Here is a 21,849-nt window from a genome sequence, read left to right on the forward strand (position 1 = left end):
ATCAATGAAGTCATCATCAAGAGGGAATAAATACTACTAACATGGGACATTTTTCTCCGAAATTCTCATTTTTAGTCTGCATAATTACAAAATGAACGTATTTGAGTTCCATTTTCCCTTTCATTTACTTTGTGATATTACTTGAAAACAAATGAAATTCCAAAACACACGCACACAACCAGCACCCACTCACCAAAAGGAAAAGGAGAGGATGGAAATCACTGCAGTAGCGTTCACTCTTATATTTACATCTCTGTGTTTATAAATAAATTTGCACACACAAATTCTTCTACACCTTGGCTCCACACGAGTGCCACGCTGCTAATGAAGGTGTGCTGGGTGCTAATGAAGATAAGGAGCCAGGCACAGCGCCCAGCGTTCGGCCGCGGTTTTGAAATGCTGGCCATGCCGTGGTCCCCAGATTGAGATATGGTGGGCTAAAAGGCAGACAGGAAGCACAAGCCACCAAAATCAATGAGAAGAAAACTCTATTAGAGCACGCAGCTCCTGTGAGGTGTTGCCATAGAGACTCACCGGGTGAACGCAAATACTCTTACCGTTAACACACCAAACGTCTGATCCAAAGCCCACTGAAGACTCTCAGTAGCTTTCTGTTGACTTCAAGGAGTTGAGGATGATGTCTCATGAGCAGCACTCGATAGCTCATTTCTTATCTCATCGAGCCCTTTTATGTCCTCTGGAAGGTTCATGCTGAAGATGTTCAGAAGCTGGGTCTCAGTCGATCAGGCTTTTAAGATATGTTTAATTTTAAGCTTAATCAACTCAATGACTTCAAATCCAGTAGGGTATTAGAAAAAAAAAAAAGTGTTTCAATCACCACATGGCAGAAAAATTCCCCCTGACTCTAAGCATCTTATGAAGCCAAACAGCAAAGTGAATAGCCTGATGTATAGCTCTGCCATTTCGTCAGTCAACAAGCTTTGGTTTGACTGGGATCACCAACCACCAGGTCAGGACAGAACAAAGAGCCCACCTCGTCCTGGTAAATACAGTGAGATCATCTGTCAAACTAATGAAAAGCCCATCTTTGACGTTTTTCTCATCTTTCTCCAAACTCTTTAAACACTTAAGCAGACAGCTCATCAATGACATATTGCATAAACGCTCTGCTGTTGGAAGCATTTTTTCATGACAAATCTTTAAAGTGTCAGAATATCTGATAAGTTAAGTTTTTATTTTCTTTATATGACAAATGCTTAATAGTTGTCTTACAGTCTTTCTGCACTATGATTTTTATCTGCATTTTATTACAGTAATAACAACATCTAATATACTCTCTCATATCCGTCTCATTCTCTGTTAAGGTCAAAACTATATCCAGGCCTAAAGTATCAAGACAGTTCTTCTTTCCAGTATTTTAAGGCAATAAGTTATCATCTACAGGCAAATAATAGCAAATTAGGAAATCTAAATGGGATATATGTACTTTAATATACGCTTGGTAATCAGAAAGCCAAGTATTGGTATATCATTACAACATCTAATTTTCAATCTCGCAAGGAAATTAGATGCTATTACATCAGTTAATCTAAATGCCTTTCTTGCCAATAATCTGTGAAGAAGAATAAATGTTAATTCCTCCTTCGGTCTTCAGATAGATTTTACACCTTCAGATTTTATTGGATCTACTCCTTTCATTTTCACCCAGTAGAGAACATTGGCCATCTTGTTCAAAGGCACGGACCACTTGTAGGAGGCAGAGGAGCAGTGGCCAATGTGCACGGCTGCCTGTCTGACCCATGGCCATCCCCGCTGCTCCAAACACCAGCTTAGTTCATTAGCAAGACCCAGGCTGGGTACAGAGCAGCCCTGTGCCAGCCCTCGAGGTGCCCATGCCCCTCTTCTCCCCACTTCCAGGATGCACACTGAAAATATGAACATTGTGCATAGTAGCTTTGCAATTAGAGCACAGTGGGCACAACTAGGACTAGGACTGCAAGGCATTTAGACGTTATTACACCAGGTGATCTAATTGTTCAAGTCTCCCATTAGTGGGAGTTAGTCTCCCATTAAGTCCAAGCCTCCAAATATTAGAACAAAGCAGGGTAAAACTCCCTCTGACTAGTTAGCAATGCTATGTTTCAGCTGGAGAGCTGGAAGAGAAATGAAGAGGCTCACCTGAGGTCCCAGCTATCAATGCCTGTGATGGAATGAAGCATTCCAGCTCCTCAGCCTGGTACTCAGTCCTAAACATAGCATCATTCTGCCTGCCCTCTGGTCTGCTCTGTGCTTTCTTTAGTTTAGCAAAGAAAAAAGTAAAAAAAATGTCAGCAAAATGCCTTTTCAGAGTAATGACAGAGATCACTGAGGTCTCTCTTGTTTCTTACCACATCAAACCACCTTTAAAGTTCAGATGGGAGTTTAGCACTTCGTGCTGAAGGCAGCACCAGTGCTGGTGAGGTGAGAGTAGACCACTGAGAGCAGAACTGCTGCTACAGGGCAGCAGGAGAATCCACGTTTTTGAGCACCCTCTGCTCAAAGGCAATCACCAAATGCGACAGAGGTTGGTTGCAGACCTGCACAAACAATGAAAAGTAAGTTGGTTTTCAGAGCTGCATGTGTGGCTGTGGAGGATCACAGACAACCAAGTTTATCACACATTACCAAGGCAGGAACATACTTCATTATGTAGAAACAAAGTTTATTATAACGGATGTGAAAGCCCAACAGAAAGCTAAATCTGGAATTTTTTATTATTATTTTCTTTCCCCTAGAAATAGAAGGCAGGTGGTGTTGGGAGCTGCAGGGCCAGAGCCCCTGGTGTCTGCACTGCAGCAGGACCGTGCTGCTGAATGCAGGCATGCACAGATGTGGAGCACACTCCTAACATCTGCACAAGGGAATAATTCCACTCCAGTAACTTCTTTTCCTTAATTAAAAGGCCCTGAAGTAGTACTGGGCAAGGAAGCACCTCTCTTCTTGGCACCTACTTGTCATAGACTGGATACCCACCTTGCTTTCATGTTCACGCTGCCAAAGGCATTGCCATACTGCTTCCCAGGAGAACTTGTGAGAGCTTGGAGTCAGGAGTTCACACCAGCAGGGCATTTGCAGCCTCTGAAATCACAGCAGCCAGCATGGGAAAGGGCAAAAGGTGTCAAAGTGCTTAAGCAGGTTGTAAATGTGTGATGCTTCACTACTTCAGTACAGATATGGGCAGAGAGGAGTGGTTTTAAATTAGAAGAGGGGACATGTAGGTCAGATGTGAGGAAGAATTCCTTTACTCAAAGGGCAATGAGGCGCTGGCACTGCTGCCCAGAGCTGTGGGTGCCCATCTCTGGATGTGTCCGTGGCCATGGGTGGATGGGCCCTGGGCAGCCTGAGCTGGGGGGGCACCCAGAACACAGCAGGGTGTAGGGCTCAGTGAACTCAAAGGTCCCTTCCAACCCAGACATTCTGTGATTCTCTGATTATACAATTAAGCAACACTTGCACTGCTCCATGCTCAGGTCTCTTTGCTCCACAGGCTCGTGCTGCAAAATGGAGGAGTGGAGCTGCTGGCAGTGGCTGATGTGCCACCCAGCCTTATTCTGATGGAACAGCAACCTGATATTTAATAAGGAAATACTAGAAAGGGTCCACGTACTTATTTATTATTATTTCAAATTTCAGTTCAAAATGCACTGCACAGATAACTTTCAATGTTTTCAAAGCAAAGTTACAGCCTGGAACATTGCATTTGGAGGAGACAGCCACGAGGGAAACCTCACATAGCAGATGACCATTCCTACACAAAATGCTTACACGTTTTCAGACCAAACGAATCTTTTATGAAATTCTTTAGAGAGAATTAAGAGCATTGCTAGTTACTGTGCCACACCTGCAGCCATGAGCAGAAACACAATTCATCAGGCGTGTGTTCCCTACACAAGTCAATTGGTCGAGGCAATGGGAGCTGCTGGTACCCTGCCTCAGCATGACTTCCCAGGACTCCTCTGGAAATGAGATCACACACCCCAAAGACATCATTTCCCAGAAAAGTTATGTTAAATAACAACATTACGAAGAAAGCAGAAGCTGCAAGCAGGACCAGGCTCTGTTTCAGCCGTGGCCCTTCACACCTTTCAGAAATGAGAAATTAAACACCCTGGGGATCTGTGCGAACGCTGCCACAGCAGCTGGCAGCAACGAGAGGGGTTGGGACAGGACGGCTGCCTTTGTGCTAATCAGGAGCCAGCTGATTGAATCTGTAGCTTTACAAAGAAGGGGAATTAACCAAAAGAAAACATTCATTTCCATACAAAACTTTATGATACTGTAACTCCAAAAACAAAGCCCGTTCTGAGCGCTTCCATCTGCTCCACTTGGCTTGTGCTCTTTGAAATAAACATCTGCTTACAAGATGAAGATATGTGACATTTTGTGTCTGATGGTTTTGGCAGGAAAAAGCATTAAGGTGATTTTAAGCACAAAGTTGGGCATGGGATGCTAAAACCGAGGGTACGGCTTGGAACATTTGTTTAGGACTTTGCTCTTCGAAAGGAAGTTTTTTTAATTCCTGATCCCACACCATTGCGGAAGGACCGTTTGTTGAAAGGCATCTCCAGGAAGGGAGGCTTTAGGAGAGCCAGCTCTTCGCTCCTGCCCACCTTGGCTAAGCAGCTATTCAGCAGCACCAGGCAGTAATCAGATTTTCCATACAGCTGGCAATTCAAATAAAAAGGATTGCTGCTCTGAAGAGAGAAAAAAAGAGAGAGATAAGGGAAGGTAAAATTATGGATTTGTGCGGTTGACAGGGTTTGTTCGGTATGAAAAGCAAAGCAGAAACACAAAAACAATTTATGCTTAGAATGACAAGTATGAACTGCTATTTGCTAAGGATTTGTTGTACTCAAAATCAGATTTTTTTTTCATAGCTTTACAGAGCACGTAACTGATGCACCTCAGGTTTAAAATACTGATACTGCTCAAATGATGCTTACAAAATGAATTGTTTCCTGTGATGCTGACCTGTTGCGACATGCAGCATGGTTTCCCTAGAGTATCATGCATACTTTTTGGCCTAAAATGAGATTTTTTTTCAGTTAGCAACGTAACAGCATCTTGTTACCTCTCGTGTGAAGTCACTCAGCTTCAACGACAGAGAAGGGAAAATGAAAATAGCTGTAAAGCAGAAGTCTGAGAGAGGAAGCTTTCTAGCAGTTACGACCAGTTATGGTGGTAGTTACATTTAATAATGACAATGTGGTAATAGGAAGTGTAAAAAGCCTGGATTAAGATCCACATAGGTTTAAGTACAAGTTCCTTTTACTGCACTGCACATCATAAAATGCAAACAGCACAAGAACTTAAACAAACTCAAACCAGATTTAAATTAACATTGAAATTAAAAGGAAATATTTCTTGGCATGTCTCTAGAGGCTGTGAGCATCTTTCATCGTGCCATGATTTACACACTTGTTGCTGAGCTGCCAAAAATCTGTGCTCTCTGTGCCATCCCTTTAAGCCTCTCAGTGCTGCGTTCTTGTTTGGGAGATGGTTGCATGATCAGAAATGAGAGGTGATGCAGCATTTACACAAGTAAAACATACAGAGGAAGCAGGAGATAGATAAAGTCTAACAACAAAATAATCCACTGTAAGAGTAGCCAGTGTTCTACCAGAGACAGATCTCCTTAATGAAAAGGCAGTGATGCACAGCAAGGTGCAGGGAACCCAGAAATCAGAGCTGTGACTTCAAGAGCTATTTCACAGCACTGGAAAAACAAGTCTTTGTCCAAGGCAGGAATACTGGATGTCACTTGAAATAAAACTTCTCATTCCACATTGGAAAGCCTGACTGAAATGGTGTATATCCTGTTTGAGCAACAGCCTCTCATACTGCCTTGGTTGAGAACAGAAGGATTATTAGCAGTGTTCTTTAAATAGCAAACTCACTTTGATTTCACCGTTTAAGAAAGTTAAACAGTCCATGATACCAAGGGGGTGTTACCGATTCTACAGAATAATTTTCCCAGCTTGGTATTTCTCCTTTACCTGCACATATTAATAGCAGTGACTAACTAACTCACTGGTTTATAATTTATAATTTCAACAAATGAAATAAACACACATCTGTTATTCTACCTACTGGACGTCAACGAGGAACTGAAATGAAATGGGGGGAGACTGATGATTCCCTCTTATCCGTATGGTATTTCAACACTGGCAAAAGTTCTTCACACTCAACATCCAACATGCAGCAGATTTCTTACATGACAATCTTACAGGATTGCAGATTTTATGTGTAGCTAAAGCAAAAACAAGCTCCGTTTCAGACAATATTATCCAGATATTAGATAATGTTTACTCAATAGAAGTTCCTTTCATTTAATTAAAAAATCAAACCAACCACCACCACCACCAGATACATAAAATAAATGGAACATCTGATCTTCCAGTAACCAGGGAGCATGACTTACCATGGAAGGGCCAACTGGGTAAGCCGAGCACACAAACACTGCTGAGATCCAAAGGATGTAAAGAAGGTTTAACCTGCATAGACTTCAAAGACAAATTACAACCAGTTAAAACGTGGAACAAAAATCAAGCAAGGCTCTACGTGTCTGTTTAAACACAAAAACAGTATATCTTCTCCAAATAGCAATTACATTGCTGCATCTTTACCTGATCATTTCTTGCTCAGGAGTGTGTATGTATGTACATGCAGTTATACCACCAAGTTCCTCACATATCCTTTCAGTTCTTTCTTAGATGACCATTTTATACCAGAGTTCAGGAGTGAAAATGTCATCAAAGCTGATTTTATTGTGACTAATTGGTTCTTGTTTGGCCTTTTCTTCTTGTTAAATGGGAAAATGGCAAGAACACACATTCAGCTGCCATTATGAAAGTACCAACTGATTCCGTTTAAAGTGTTCCATGGAAATGTCTTTCAAGTGGGTTTACTGTTAAGTCTGTGTCATCATAGCAAATGTGGTCAAAGGTCTAAAGACTTCAAAAATACACTTCAAGAATTTTTACCTCCTCCAGTACATCGTATTTAGATCTTTAAAGCCTGTCTGCCAGGGAAAATAAGTAGAGGTGTATTTTAAGTAGAAATATTCTTCAAAGAAACTTGTTATAATCAAAGAAGATACAATGCCTATCACAATGCATGACAAAATACGTAGCTCTCTTTTCCTTTTTCTACATGCTTAGCTTTTAATTTTTCATTTTAGCAGATCTTAAATGCTCTTCTTACTACTGAAGTTCTTAGGACACTATTTTCTTCTCTTGTATTCAGACAGATGTCAAGTTTATGTCAAGTTTATCCAATAAAGTCTTCTGTAGGATTAATAATTCCACTGATTTACATCAAACCATTATTTATTGTGTAAGAGCATTGTTTTTTACTGCTACAAAATTAAGAGTAGTGCAGCATTTGTTGGTTCAGTTCTACAGAGTGCTGTTCAAGCAGTATGGGCTCTGCAAGTTCCCTGAATGTTAAACCACGCCACTGAGGCAACGCTGAAAAAAATGAAATTATTTTCTTTTCCCTTCGAATGAAAACACCAGAAATCTTTTTTTGACATTCATGCAGTGGTACAGAGGTACAAGCCAGTGACTCAGCGGCCTCCAGTGCTGCATTCCTTTTGGTGTATACACTGAAAAATCAATGTACAAGGGCTCGAGATGGGAACTCTGCAAGAGCCTCTGGGGAGGCTGAAGCTTATGTAACTTACAGCAACTTTACCTCGAACATTCAGTTTCCTGATGTAGTTGCATTTAATTCTAGGAAGTACAAAGTAATAAAGGCTACAGATAAAGCTGGAAGAAACATTTAAGAGCCTCTGACACTTCTTGTAGGAAAAGTCATAATTGGATCGAAGGTTGTGTTGCACTTTATTTTCATGATCACTGTACATAGCAGTACTGATCATACCAGTGCTTGATATAATCTCCTAATTCTTACTTTTTAACAAAGTGCTTACCATTGCTCAAAATTACTTCAATGTACTCCTAAAGACTCTTCCTGACCAACAGAACTACAGAGACACAAGATGAAGTTAGCTTGATTTAAACACCATAGCAAGCAACCCATTTGTAAAAACCATCTGGAGAACATTTGTCTATTTGCACATTCAGTATGTGTTCTCTTAGGAACACAGGAAAATCCTTTCATTTGAACTGAACATTCAGTGCAACTCGTACAGGACCTCCAACTCCAACCGATAAGCGGATTAGCCCACGTTCCTGCTGCAAAGAAAAGCTCTCCGCGTTGGATGCCGTTAGAGCAAAATGTAGCATCCACTTCCATTGTATCTGCATCGATCTAACTCAATTTTAATACAAAATTAGCCTTCTCACAACACTGTCATGAAAAGGAGGAACAAGAATAGCTTGTGATTAAAGTTTAGGATTTCTAGGTTCGCTGTGGAGCTGTACCTCAGGTATCGCTGGGTGACCTTTGGTGCATTACTGAGTTTGTACCCTGTATGCCCTCCTTTATCACATATCTATAAAACAGTGGGTTTGGTCACATTTCTACCTGACAAGCTTGGGACATGAGGTCCATAGGCTCCTTCAGCAGGAGGAGGTAACAGAAGGACAACCAAGTGGGGCAATCCAGCAGCTCCCAGGGGCTCCCAAGGAGGCTGCGTTGTGGTTCCTGGGGCACAGCTACAGGTTACTGAGATTTCAGACAGTGGAGGAAGGCTGTTCTTGTGTGAGCTGCTGAAGGAAGGAGAAAAAAAACCAAAACAAACAGCAATCAAATATGCTCATTAAGGGTGTTCCACATGCAGGGTGGGAAAGATGCTCACAGGGCAGCAAATTTCCTTCACAAAACAAATCAATCACATCTGAGCTGAGAAGGAGGAAGAAATCTATGGTTAACCTGAGGATTTGTAAGCATGTATTTATTTATTTGTGCCCACATGATAAATGCTCACAAGAAGAAACTCTTTCAGCAAAATTCCTTACGCTGTTTTCTGCTTCCAGTTCTACCTAAAAGCCAGGGAAGTTCACCAGACACTGACTCCTGCCCTTAGGATCTGACTCTCTCATAGGGAAAAGGGAAGTAAAGTTTGGGATTTCCACTAAAAACGTCTCACGCTTGCACCTAACTTTGAGTTTATTTTTTTTCCAGGTATTCTGGGTGCAGCGTAATGCACCACAGCTGTGATTTGCATGCATAAAGCATATGTGGAAATTTAGAAACATTCAAGATAGTCCCACTTCAGGTTTCGATGAATCAGGTTTAACAGAACAAGTGGCAATTGACATTTCCATCTTCCACTTCGTCTGCAAAGCACTCAGCCTGAAGCCTTGTCCCCAGGTAAGGTTCACCAATAGCTATCATAGGTCGTATGAATCATTAAGAAACATGATACATTTTCAGCATCCTTAAAATTTGCATTTCGTGAGAGTAAATTAGCAGCAATAGCTTCTACTTCCTGCAAGGCCAACAACAATCATCTGTTGACCTATTAACAGGATAGTGTATTGCATCTAGTTGTTCTCCTTCTGCTTCTCTCCAAAAAACTCATGAAACACAGTGCAAAGCTTCCAGGTAAATCCATCAAGCTTGCATAATTAATGAGATTAATAGGCCTATAAGAAGCTGATATTTCTCTCCTCCATCACAATAATAAATCTGAAGCGTTTAAGCTGGCACTTCACGCCTCTGCTAAGGGATCAAAATAATAAAAGTGAAAGCGTACCTGGCCCATTAATACAACCCTGAACATTGTAAAACTAGATTGGGTTAGTAGTCTGAACCAGGGCAAGGTGCCAAAGCTTCTCATTCCCCTCTAGGATGGCCACAGACAAACCACGGTATGGCCTTGTTTGAGGAATGCAGCTGGGAAATTGTGCTCCAAGCTCAAAGCTTCCCTGGCTTTCCAGAGCATCAAAAAATTGAAGAGCCAGGGTGGTTTGCTTTGAGATCACAGCAAAGTGCAAAATGGAAATTAATGGTACTCACAGACTGCAAATATATTTCTGACTCTGTGATAACAGAAAAACCCAGCAAGGCACAAAGATGGAGGAAAAACAGAGTACAGAAAGCAGGTTTTGTTCCTTCGTTGGTTATTGCTGGGCTCACACCTTGTGCTGTGTCCCTTGTGGGGATGCAAGTGAAGCCATTGCCTGTATCTTGGAGCAGATTTTGTCTATGGAGGCATAGAAGGTTGCCACAGGTCACACTAGGATAATCTGGGCAGCTGCCTGCTGTGTTTCTAACCCCTTTAAATCTGGTTGTGTCCCAGCAGCAGCACGTCCCATGCTGACACTTTGTGGGGTAAGGCCTGGGAGGCAAGTTCCCATCTCTGCTGGAGCAAACTGCAGAGCGAGAGGCTTCATGTTGAGCCACGGCACTGCAACCCCTGCTTAAAAGATTCACGACTCCTCTTTAAAACGTTATTGTCCATGCAATTCCATTGTGACCAAGCCCATGTTAGCAGCAGGTAAGCAGTGCACCTTCTGACATGCACGTTTGATCTATGAGGAGAAAAATCAAAAAGGCTTTACAGTCTCCCACTCCTCAAAAGTGTTTTGATCTGTGGGCTTTGTGTGACCAGATGCTCACCAGCAAGGAGGTGTGCAGAGAGCATGGGGTGGTGAACTACATGAGGAGATCACAGAATCACAGAATGGCCTGGGTTGAAAAGGACCTCAAAGATCATCTAGTTTCAACCCCCCTCCTGCCATGGGCAGAGTTGCCAACCACCAGACCGGGCTGCCCAGAGCCACATCCAGTCTGGCGGAGGATTTACGGTCAAGCAGCGATGGGCACCGCAGGTCCAGGTGGCTGCACAACTTCAGAGAACTTCTGTGCCATCATGGCCAGCCGTGTCACTGTCACAGCTAAAGGGATGGAGCTGCTGCCTCATCTCCTGTGCCAGAAGTAGGAATTAGCTTTAAAGTCACATTTTCAATCCTACCTCAGACAGGAACTCTCAGCTGCGTCATCGTCACCGTCGTCAGCATTTTGAAGTCTAAATCATCATCTCTATATTTATATTCCTTTTCCCGGTTGAAGTACACGGAGATGATGTGGGCAGAGACAGCACGAGTTTCCTTACCCGGCACTGATGGTCCCATTTCCCAGCACGGGGCAGATCTGAGATGCCATCAAATTGTGCAGCGATGCGAAACCTACGCCAAACGTCCATGGATGGCAGCACATGGCACCTTGCGGGCGATCCGCAAACGTCCCCATCCCATCTCCCCACACCACCACCTTCATGCTTTTTATGGGATATGACAAGAACAGCGCTTTTGGCAAAAACATCTTTAAGCATGGCAGAAAGTATTTTGGGCTTATAAATCATATTGCGTTTTTTGTCAGCTCCCTTAGCGTGCCTTCAGAAAAAGGATCTGCATGAAGAGCAACAACGTGAAAAACAAGCTCTCATTATTCCGAGCGCACCATCGCCAAATGTTGAAGTCGTTTGATAATTTATCTGGAGAAAAAGAAAAAAAAAGAGGAAGAAAGAAAAGAAAAAAGCACACCAGACAAAACTTGCTCAACCCATTAAGGAGAGACTCAGCAATTGGAAAGTGGCAGTAATTAACATTTCTGTTGTTCTTCTTTGTGCGTGCCAACGTAATTTATGCGTTCGGAAACGTCTCAAATAGATCCTGCAGGAAGTTGCAGCCTAAGAAAAGATGTCAGTGCTGAGCTAAAAAGACACCTGTCAAAGCTGAAGCCCCATTTCTGCTTGGATGCAACAAAGATCTCGATGATCTAAGAAAGTATGAATAGTTGTTCAAGTGGAAGCAAGAATGAAAAATGGGCCCAGAAAGACCAGAAAAAGGCAATGTTTTCTGGCAGCGGTGAGAAAAGGAAGTAGGAAATTCTGATGTGATTTAAGAAGAAGGGATCAAACTTTAAAGAGATCAAACTCTAAAGGAAACAAGAAAAGTGACTATAAATAGTATAAATAGTACTGAAAAAAGAGAAATAGTTAGGCAGCTTTAAGGGCCATAATTTTTATATATTTTATTGCATTCTGTCCCAGAGTTCTCCAGCTGGTAAGGCTGAGAAAGACAAGAAAAACTTGACAATATATTAATAATTAATACAAATTATATTATATATATATATAAAATATAAAATATATAATAATATTGTATTATATTAATACAAATATAATATATATGTAATATATATATTATATATAATATATAATTAATACAAAAGTTTTTTGTATTAATCTAAGGCATCAAAAGTGTGTTTTGGCTCAAGCAAATGTGCATACTTCAGTCCATAAAGAATTGCTCTGTAAAATCATTTTTTCTCTTCTCTAAGTCCTTGAGATGTTTACAAATAAGCAGTATGTCACTTAGGAATGGAAATGGGTGATGTACAGCAAAAGCTGGTCAGAGCTAACCCAGTGAAACAATTGTGGCTAGGAAACAAAAAGCAGGGCACTAACCTGCAGGTCTATATTTGTTGTCTTCCAGTGAGAGACCCAGAGGATGCCAAAATGCTCACCAGGACAGGAGGTGCTGAACGGCCCACACCTGGGCAGATTTTACTCTGGAGTGACCTTCAGCATGGCAGCAGGTCAGCTGGATGTGAAACATCTGTCAGCTCTCATTTCCTCTACAAACAGTCCTGGTCCTCCTTTCGTTGGGAAAGTATGGAATTTACCTCCATTTTGGCACACAATTATGAGAAAATCTCAAGACCGAAATGCAGGAGTGGCTCTTTTCCTTCTGCACAGGCAATATTGGCGATGGGGAAATCTCAGCCACTCCACAGATCAGCTCTTGGCAATTGTGAGCAGGGCAGCAAGGCAGAGCTGCAACACAGGACCTGAAACACCATTAGGGAGTGAGTGGCAACATCTGGAACAGCAGCAGGACGTGAGGAACACCTTTTCTTCAAAACTCGGAGCGTTTCCCATCTGTTCTTTATGCTCCTCTAACTCACCACTATTCTCCTTCTATTTGTCTGTGCCACTTAAATAAACACGTATGTTACAGCCTCTTTTGAGGAACTGTCCTTTTCTGCAAAAGCCTTTTGACACGGTCTTCTCCATCATGACCTACTAAACGGAATACAAAGCCCAGCTTTCATTGAGACCATACTGGTGCTTTCAGATTTCTGGGCAAGAAAATAAAACCCTACTACCATGCTGCCTTGGAAGGGCAGTGAGAGACAGAAGCTTGGGACAGAAGCTCCCCAAATGCCAAGTGCCTCTGACTCCATGGATGAAGGGATGGAGCTTCACTGCTTGCTCTGTGCAGCAACACTTGGTGACAATCATTGCCTATAAATGTTCTCAGGTAGGGCAGAGTTGGTGCTGCTGTCATGCAGTTGGTGCCCACGCTGACATGTTTTTGTCAGGGCACAAGCCACCAACAAGTATGATTTTCCCTTGAATTCTCTCCTTCTTATCAATTACTTCATCTGAAAATATCACAAGCCAAAAAGCAGAAGATATTTCAGTTTTCTTGTTCAAAACTTGTTGCACATGGCTGTCTCAGCCCATGATACAACTCTTTGAAAAGTGGCATCAGCCTCCTTTATTCAGCCTATAATCCCCTCTCCTTTTAATTTGAAGACATCAGGGTCTTCAAATTTGTCTTGCATGTGTTCCTCCCACCAGGGCTGCTAACTTTAGAAGTAATCAACTGCTAATCGTTAATCAAGAGCAAACACAAAATCCAGTAATTGGAGAGGAGACACAACCTTGCTCTCCAAAAAATAGGAAAGGCCATAAATGATGAGGATCAGGATTACTCTCTGAGGATAAAACATGGGATATTCTCCAGATACTCCCTACAGCAAAAATGTGGGAGACACACTGCATTAATAGGACTGTCAATGCAGCGTGATGCTGTGTTGACTCTCAGAAGCAACCAGGTAGTCCACAGAAAATCCCAATGACTTTCTTCCTTCCAAAGAGTCTGCCTGCTGACAGCCAGTTCTTTCATTTGTGTAGTTCTAGTTCATGCTTTTAAGCCCAATTCCCATCACACAAGTACACGGAAAAAATTCTCTGACAGACTTCAGTACTGCACTTTCAGTAAAGACTGAGAGAGTCCTAACCATGAAGAGTGAAGATACGTGGGGTGAAACTTTCAAAGGGGCTTAAAGCTTCTTTTTAAGAGCAGAGGGCTTTTTTAGAGCTGCAAGGGCAGCTTAAGGACTCAACTACACGACAGGAAGGAGCACAGCTGAGCTAACACTTCATGGTAGCACCATGGGCATTACTCACCTGGTCCTGAACACTGGACAATAACATGAGTGTGACAGGACAGCTGAGATGCCATCTCAGCAGGGTTTATGGAAGAAGGGCAATGTCAGGGGATGAGGTGATACTTCTATCAGCACAGGGATCCAGCACTGGGCTCCAGAGCCCAGCCCAGACCTGCCCTTCTCCATCACTTCAAGAGAAATGAGGTTCTCCACACTTGCACAACAAATTAAAAACAGGTGACAAAGAAAGAGAAGCTCACACAGCTCCCATAACGGCAGGAACGGCGGGACTTCAATACACGCAAAAGATCCTTTGAAACTCAAATAACCCTACAGTTCGCTGCATTGCCAAATTTTGTAAGATCAGTATCATCTAAGCCAACAGGACAGGAGCTAAAAATGCCGTGATTCAGCTCTTTGCAAGGTTCTGATATAAGGGCAGAGGCTCTCAACACATGTTCTTTGAAAGTTGAAGCTCTTGGCCTTAGGGCACATCTATACTGCGGGCATACCAGCCTAGCTTGGATACTGATAACTGCACATCAAAGACGTAACCAGGAGTGCAACCCAAAGATTTCCCTTATCTGGAACGATTCACAGTTCAGCACAACTGTGCCTACTTGGTGCACATCTCAAAGTGTGAGTTTTTAACAAAATTACACACCGTGATCTTAAGCCACACCAAACTGCTTTACAATCCCTGCAGATCTCACAAGGCACAATCTGGCTATTTCTGTTCCAAAAGTCAGAGATGGGAAACACAGAGCCTGATAGCTTGGAATTTCCCAGGGCTATTTTCTGACCTACAACCTCTCCCATAGACCCACTGACAGGGATTGAGATGGGTTTCGAAGAAGAGTGCACGCTGTTCATGCATGCTTCATGCTCTCCAAAATCCTTTTGAGGTCAGTCCCATTCTGCAAGAATGAAGGCAGCACAAAAGGAAAATGTATTTACTATGGTTATTGCCCTGTATAAGGTGATTTTCTGATTCTCACGTTTCTGACTTTGGAAAGGAGGAATCCTCATCTCTTGCACTGCCAGCATTTCTCCTTGGACAGAGGCAGCTCCTGGATCACCCATCCTCACCAAGTTGGGGTGCACATTGCATGGTGTTCCCAGAAGCTATCACCCATTTGGTGTGATGCAACAGCCCTGCAACCACACTGTGCATCTTTCCAACCCAAGCATCCATACTGGAGGATATCAGGCCCACAATAAATTTAGCTTCAAGGGGAAACTTCCCAAACCAAAAAACACATTCTGTGTTTTTGCCCTGCACAGGGCCTGGCCAGGGGCACTGGCTGGTGGCAGACTCCCCAGCACAAGGCCAGGCAAAGCCCACAGCCCGCTGCAGATGGAGATGGTAAGTTGCCTGGGAAACGACTCCATGGGATCACTAAAATGCATTTTATAGATTTGCCTTCAGATATGAGATTATGACCTTGTCTATGGGGAGAAAATCCTGACACGGGATGAACTTAGATTGGAACCTGCAAAAAATCAGTTAACTCTTTTGTGGTTTAGCTGAAATTTCACAGCATCAAATGCACCCAATATGAAGCACCTCACTGTGCAACATGAACCAAATCTTCCCCAAAAGAGCCAAGGGGGATTGTGGTTTAAGCATCTCACTTTCCACCGAAGGACAGAAGGTTTAAATGCACTAGTATAGCATGAGTAGCTGAAAGACCTGGCCCAGGGAAACATATAATGGAAGGAGATGGGGTTATTTAAAGACTGAGAATATCTATTTAGAATCTCATTTGCAAATTTGGATTTTTTTTTTAAAGGATTTCAAAAAAAAAAAGGTATTTAATACTTACAGAAGTGGTGGCAGCCAGGTAGCTGCAAACCCAGCACAGATAAGTGGTTGGGCACTCCAATATTCATGCCAGCACACACAAAATCCAACAGAATTTATGGTGAAGGAATTCCAGCTATTTTTAAAAGAGATGGCAAATGCTAGTTTGGGGAACAACAGTTTTGATAGCAGGCAGAGAGAAGTAAGGAATTTAGGTGAGATGGCATTTCCTCACGTCACAAGCCAACAAGCCAAACCAGGGCTACGGTGATGCAGTGGCAGAGCTGCCCAGGCAGTGGGGGGGTCACCATCCCTGGAGGTGTTCCAGAGCCATGGAGATGTAGTACTGTGGGCAGTGGGCATGGCGGGGGTGGGCTGGGGTTGGGGATCTGAGTCATTTTTTCCAGCCTGTATGATTCTGTGACTATGCTGTGTCTAACCATTGTGGGGGCTTGGAAGGAGCAGACTTAGGAAAGGCTATGGCTCACAACTTCATGCTTCTGGCAGCAGTTTAAATAAAGAATCCAGTATAATTTCACTGCTTGCTTACCTTCAGTGGAAAAACAACACTGTGTTTTAATTCGTCCTGTGGGTGTAGTCAGCTCTTAAGTTAAAATCCAGGCTTAATATCTTCTGCTCATAATTTAGGTCACAGGCTGGGAAGCAACATGGGAAATACAGAGAAATGTCAAGCTCTGCAATAGATGCTAAAATTCCATTCTGAGCTCGAGGCTCCCAGGGCATCAGTTGCACACAGTCCTCTTTGCTGAAAGAGCCAATTCTTGCAGCCAAAAAGGAGGCCAAAATCCCTACAGGATTTAAAACCCGAGTTACCAGGCCCTGCTAGGGTCTGCCTTCAATCTCCAAGGCTGCTCAACAAGCTCAGGTCAGCAAAGCATCTGTTCTCCTCTTACCTTGGAACGCTCTGTACCCTGTAGACAGCTTAAAAAGCTGCAGAAAAGGAGAGGAGCACAGCCTGGAGCTGCACAGCAGCTTTCAACGCTGCTCTCACACACTTTTGCTGTTGCACAAGGGTCAAACGGCTGCAAATAGAGACATTAAAGGAATTACTGGGATCTCGCAGTTAACGCACACAGAAAATAGAAGAGGAGGTGTTTAAGCAGCAGACTGTAGCATCATTACACTGGGTGCATCCTGGTGTTGTTTTTTTATTGTTTTTTTTTCTAAGTCTCTGGCAAGTGTTCCAATCCTTCACTTAAAATAAACAGCAAACAGCAAAGCAAACTCTGTTACACAAACTGCAAGGTTATGTTATGTTCAGCATTTCAGCTGTGGCACTGTATATCATCAGAGCTACATGCACTGTTATCGTTCACTGCTCTGTGACTTTCTACAGCTTATTATGCTCATATTCACATAAACTTAATTACATTGCACAAGGCAATAAACTCCACACGCCGGAGGATGTAAGTATCTTTCTTCTTGTATTTATTAAATGGTGTTTATATGCATTTTCACTAATTTATGTTATGTCTTTCTTGTTAAATATAACAGTAAAATATAATTGAATCTTCCACTCCTAACACTGATTCTTATTGCCAGCGTATATCTGTGTGAATCTGCGCGCATCACAAAATCATTGGCAGTCTGAGGAGAATGCAACACTGATCTGAGAGACCTGTAAGTTTGTAGCTTGGCTGCCATGAGGCCTGTGCAGAGATTGCTATCTGCGGCATCACTGAACCTTTAATGAACTGCAACAGGCCCATCGCTGGAGGTGTCCAGTGGGCCCTGGGCACATGAGCTGGGGGTGTCCCTACCCACAGCTTGGAACTGGGGCACTTTTGGAGCACACCTTTCAACCCAACCATTCTGTGATTCAATGAATGGTGTGCGATTCACTCCTAGCAAAACCATACGTGTTTTAAGTATTAATGGCATCAGAGGAGAAAGTGCTGTGCTATTTTAGCTTGCATGCAGTGACAAAAGCATGCAGGTCCATGTGTCCCAATAACAATCAATCTCTCTATAGAGTTAAAATAAAATGAGAAACTCAAATTCCATTCGTAACTTGTTCTTCTGCTTCCCAGGCTGGATGTGGCTCTGGGCAGCCTGGTCTGCTGGTTGGTGACCTAGCATATAGCAGAGGGGTTGAAAGTAGATGATCATTATGGTCCTTTTCAACCCAGGCCATTCTATGATTCTAGTTCTGATTTGCAGCAGGCTCAGCAAGCTGAGCTCCAGTCTGTTAGCACCGAGGGAGGGGTGAGCAGGGAGTGGATGAGTGCATCCCAGGGCAACTCAGGCACCAACCTCACAGCCCCACGGCCTTGTGGAAGGGCTGCAGTGAGGCTGCTGAGCTTAGTGAAACAGAGCCTGGAAGTACAGGCGTCTGCCCTGCTGCAGGAATCCTCTTCCAGACTGGGCATCAGCTGCTGGCATGACTGGGAGGGCTGAAGCCAGCCAGCCTGCGCCAGAGGCACATTTCTAAAGCAAACACAGCTTCAGGATAACATCATGATGCAAGGATGCCAATGATGCTGCCTAACCAGAAACCCGTGGGCTTTGTTTCCTGTCCATTTAGGCACTCCCAAAATCCCATGTAGCACAACTTCCAAAGCACCAGCACGGGGAACTTACCCCCTTCTGCTCACACTGTACAGGCACTGCTCCAGCCACAGCTGTGTGCAGCAATTTGTGTTCTTACCTTTGATTCTCCCAAAGGCAAAAGCTGAAATATGCTGCAAGATCTCCATTCCTCCAGAAAACAAAAAGTCACCCAAAAGCACCATGAAAAAGCTTTTCCAGCGCCGGAGAGATAATGACTTTTTCCTCAAGAGTATCATATCCCAAGTCAGAGAGTGAAAAAATGATCTGGGAAGTTGGACAGAAATTCTCTATTTTCACTATGAAACATTTTGTGATGAAGCTCAGCCAGTCAATGACCAGAATGTCAAGAAATCAGATAAAAGACAACCACGCACTGTTGGACAAACTGTATTTTTTTTTTATATAACCACTTTTCCTTCCTAGCGCCTTTCTGCAAATAAACTTTTCCACACGTTTATCAGAGGGAGAGAGGCAATGAAATGTAAAGCAATAATGCAGAAGCAATCCATGCCAATCTGTAGGCAGCTCAGGCTACTGGGTCAACGGCATCAGGATTTTCTGGAGACAATTCTGGATGCCAGTTAAAAACCTGAGAATGTCACAGGTTTCTTCTGCAACACATCAATTGTTCCCCTCTCCTGCACAGAGAGAAGAAAAATGCTTGGGTTGAAATGTCCTTGAAAATGCCTGGTGATGCTCCTGCCCTGGGGGATGCTGAAGGAAATCTCTCTGTGTTCCCTTGTCAGTCTTTGGTTGTAGTAAAATCTAACAGCAATTAAGATTTTAGAACTTTGCACAGATCTTTTATCCTGGGTTAAGCCGAAAAATAATAACTGACACTGCGTTTAGCCCCCAGAAAGGATTTCTGTTCCATGGCAGAGAGACTGTATAGCAACAAACATATGGAGTACATATGCTATAGATACGATATGAAGCCAAGGATTTTGTGAAATACCAAAGAACTGCAGGCATTTTTGGAAGTGCCTGAAAACAGCAAGCATTTATAAATTAAGTGCCTAAATGATTTGAGATTAACATTTCAAACAGGTTTTCCTGTAGTATAGACTTCTTTGTGTTTGCTTCTGACTGCTATTTGTAGTGCATTCTATCATTTATTCTGCAGTAGTACATCTCTCCTTGCAGAGCTTTCATTTATTTCCATAATTAGGAACATTGCAATGTTTTGATTTTGTTTGTAACATTTGCATCTGTGTACTTCAAATTTCTTTGAGCCAGTAAAACCACATCTTATACAACCTGGTCCTACAGTGGCAGCGAACTGGGAAACAGTCCTGAGAAGACTCCAGCTCATTAGTTTTAATAGTAGGATGTCCTGAGAGAACCAAATTAAATGTGTTCTTAGGACAGAGCCTGTCCTCCAGGACTGCAGGACTCCATTCACCTGCAGCACGCAGGTACTGACCATTATTATCTGTTCACAATGACTTGCTTGCTTGACCAGAGGAATGGAGACAATCATCTTTGCTGCCTATTGAGACACAAGTGCACATCCTAAAGTGCTTACCTTGGAAAGCAGTTTTTCAGTTTTCATCCTGTTTTCTTCTTGAACAGATAGTAAGCAGCTCCTGGTGTGGGATGCCGGGTAGTCATAGGTAGCCAGGACTTCTGAAGTGACTTTTGGTGGGCTAAAGGTTCACTGACCTCCCCTAAAAAATTGAGGATTTCAGCAGCAACCACAGAAATCCTGACTTCATAGAATCACAAAATGGCCTGGGTTGAAAAGGAGCACAGTGCTCATCCAGCTCCAACCCCCTGCTGTGTGCAGGTCACCAACCAGCAGCCCAGGCTGCCCAGAGCCACATCCAGCCTGGCCTTGAATGCCTGCAGGGATGGGGCATCCACAGCCTCCTTGGGCAACCTGTGCCAGTGCCTCGCCACCCTCTGGCTGAAAAACTTCCTCCTAACATCTAACCTAAACCTCCCCTGTCTCAGTTTAAAACCATTTCCCCTCGTCCTATCACTATGTGTGCTCATAAACAGCTGTGCACTTCCCATTGAATAAAAGAAGGGCAATCACAATAAAGTGAATTAGAAAAATACTGCCATAGAGGAATGTTCTAAGATAAGAAGCGAAGGAAGGGTACCTTGTCATAACCTGGTGTGAAGTGGGTGGAATTGGGGTGCTTTTACACATTTGCATCACTTTGGTTCACACTGCTTCATGCAGCTTATTGTTATCAACATGCCGAGCGTGGCAATGAGCTGAGTGCACTAATTACAAGAAAAAGAAAGCCAAAGAGTAACAGAATGTCCATGGTGATTGATTACAAAATATACCAGCAACAATAACGTCAATTATTTTAGGAAATAACATTGGCACCTCCTGTGGCAGCGGAAGGCAGCAGTCAAACAGCACAATACGACACCTGCGGTGACAGACAAGGGAGCATTGCAGCTTTTAATTACTTTACAGACCGATGGCTTTGCAATGAGTGTGCATGTATGGGAGGCTGCTGACATTGCTGTCCATGGCCATTCACAGAGATGAAAATGAGAGCTGCAGGTGGCCAGCTCTTCACTGCTGCCCACAGGCCAACTTGCATGGCAGAGTAGGAGGGAGGGAATCATAGAATCATATTGTAGAATCACAGAATGGCCTGGGTTAAAAAGGACCGCAGTGCTCATCTGCTTCCAACCCCCCTGCTGTGTGCAGGTCACCAGCCAGCAGCCCAGGCTGCCCAGAGCCACATCCAGCCTGGCCTTGAATGCCTGCAGGGATGGGGCATCCACAGCCTCCTTGGGCAACCTGTTCCAGTGCCTCACCAACCTCTGGGGGAAAAACTTCCTCCTCATATCCGACCTAAACCTCCCCTGTCTCAGTTTAAAACCATTCCCTTTATCCTATCACTATCCACCCTTGAAAACTGCCATCCCCCCTCCTGTTTATACACTCCCTTCAAATACTGGAAGGCTACAATGAGGTCTCCCCAGAGCCTTCTCCAAGCTCAACAAGCCCAGTTCCCTCAACCTTTCCTCATAGGAGAGGTGCTCCAGCCCTCTGATCATCTTAGTGGTCCTCCTCCGGACTTGTTCCAAGAGCTCTGCATCTTTCTTGTACTGGTGGCTCCAGGGCTGGACGCACAGCTCCAGACGGGACCTCACAAGAGCTGAGTAGAGGAGGACAATCACCTCCCTCTCCCTGCTGGCCAGTCCTCTTTTATGCAGCCCAAAGGGAAGGGGCAAGGCAGGTGCTGCTGTTACATCATCTGCTCATCAGCTGTGAGGGTCACAGCACACCTTGACCTGTAGGAAAGATGCCCTATGACAAAGCGTCCTGAGATGGACCCGGTATTTTGGGA

At 43.5% G+C, this 21,849-nt stretch overlaps 1 protein-coding gene across 1 annotated transcript; it reads right to left on the reverse strand.

The window, feature by feature from the left end:
* Positions 1-1,010: 1,010 nt before the first annotated feature.
* NPS (neuropeptide S) lies at positions 1,011-12,000 on the reverse strand. Its single transcript, XM_052677074.1, has 3 exons — positions 6,422-12,000; positions 2,974-4,694; positions 1,011-2,537 (listed from the first exon to the last, which is right to left on the reverse strand). The coding sequence occupies exons 1-2, from the start codon at positions 6,422-6,424 to the stop codon at positions 4,482-4,484; spliced, it is 216 nt and encodes a 71-aa protein (XP_052533034.1). The 5' UTR covers positions 6,425-12,000; the 3' UTR covers positions 1,011-2,537; positions 2,974-4,481.
* Between the last annotated feature and the right edge of the window lie 9,849 nt (positions 12,001-21,849).

The sequence above is a fragment of the Tympanuchus pallidicinctus genome, unplaced genomic scaffold (assembly GCF_026119805.1).
Source record: "Tympanuchus pallidicinctus isolate F22 unplaced genomic scaffold, pur_lepc_1.0 scaffold16, whole genome shotgun sequence".
Taxonomy (NCBI): domain Eukaryota; kingdom Metazoa; phylum Chordata; class Aves; order Galliformes; family Phasianidae; genus Tympanuchus; species Tympanuchus pallidicinctus.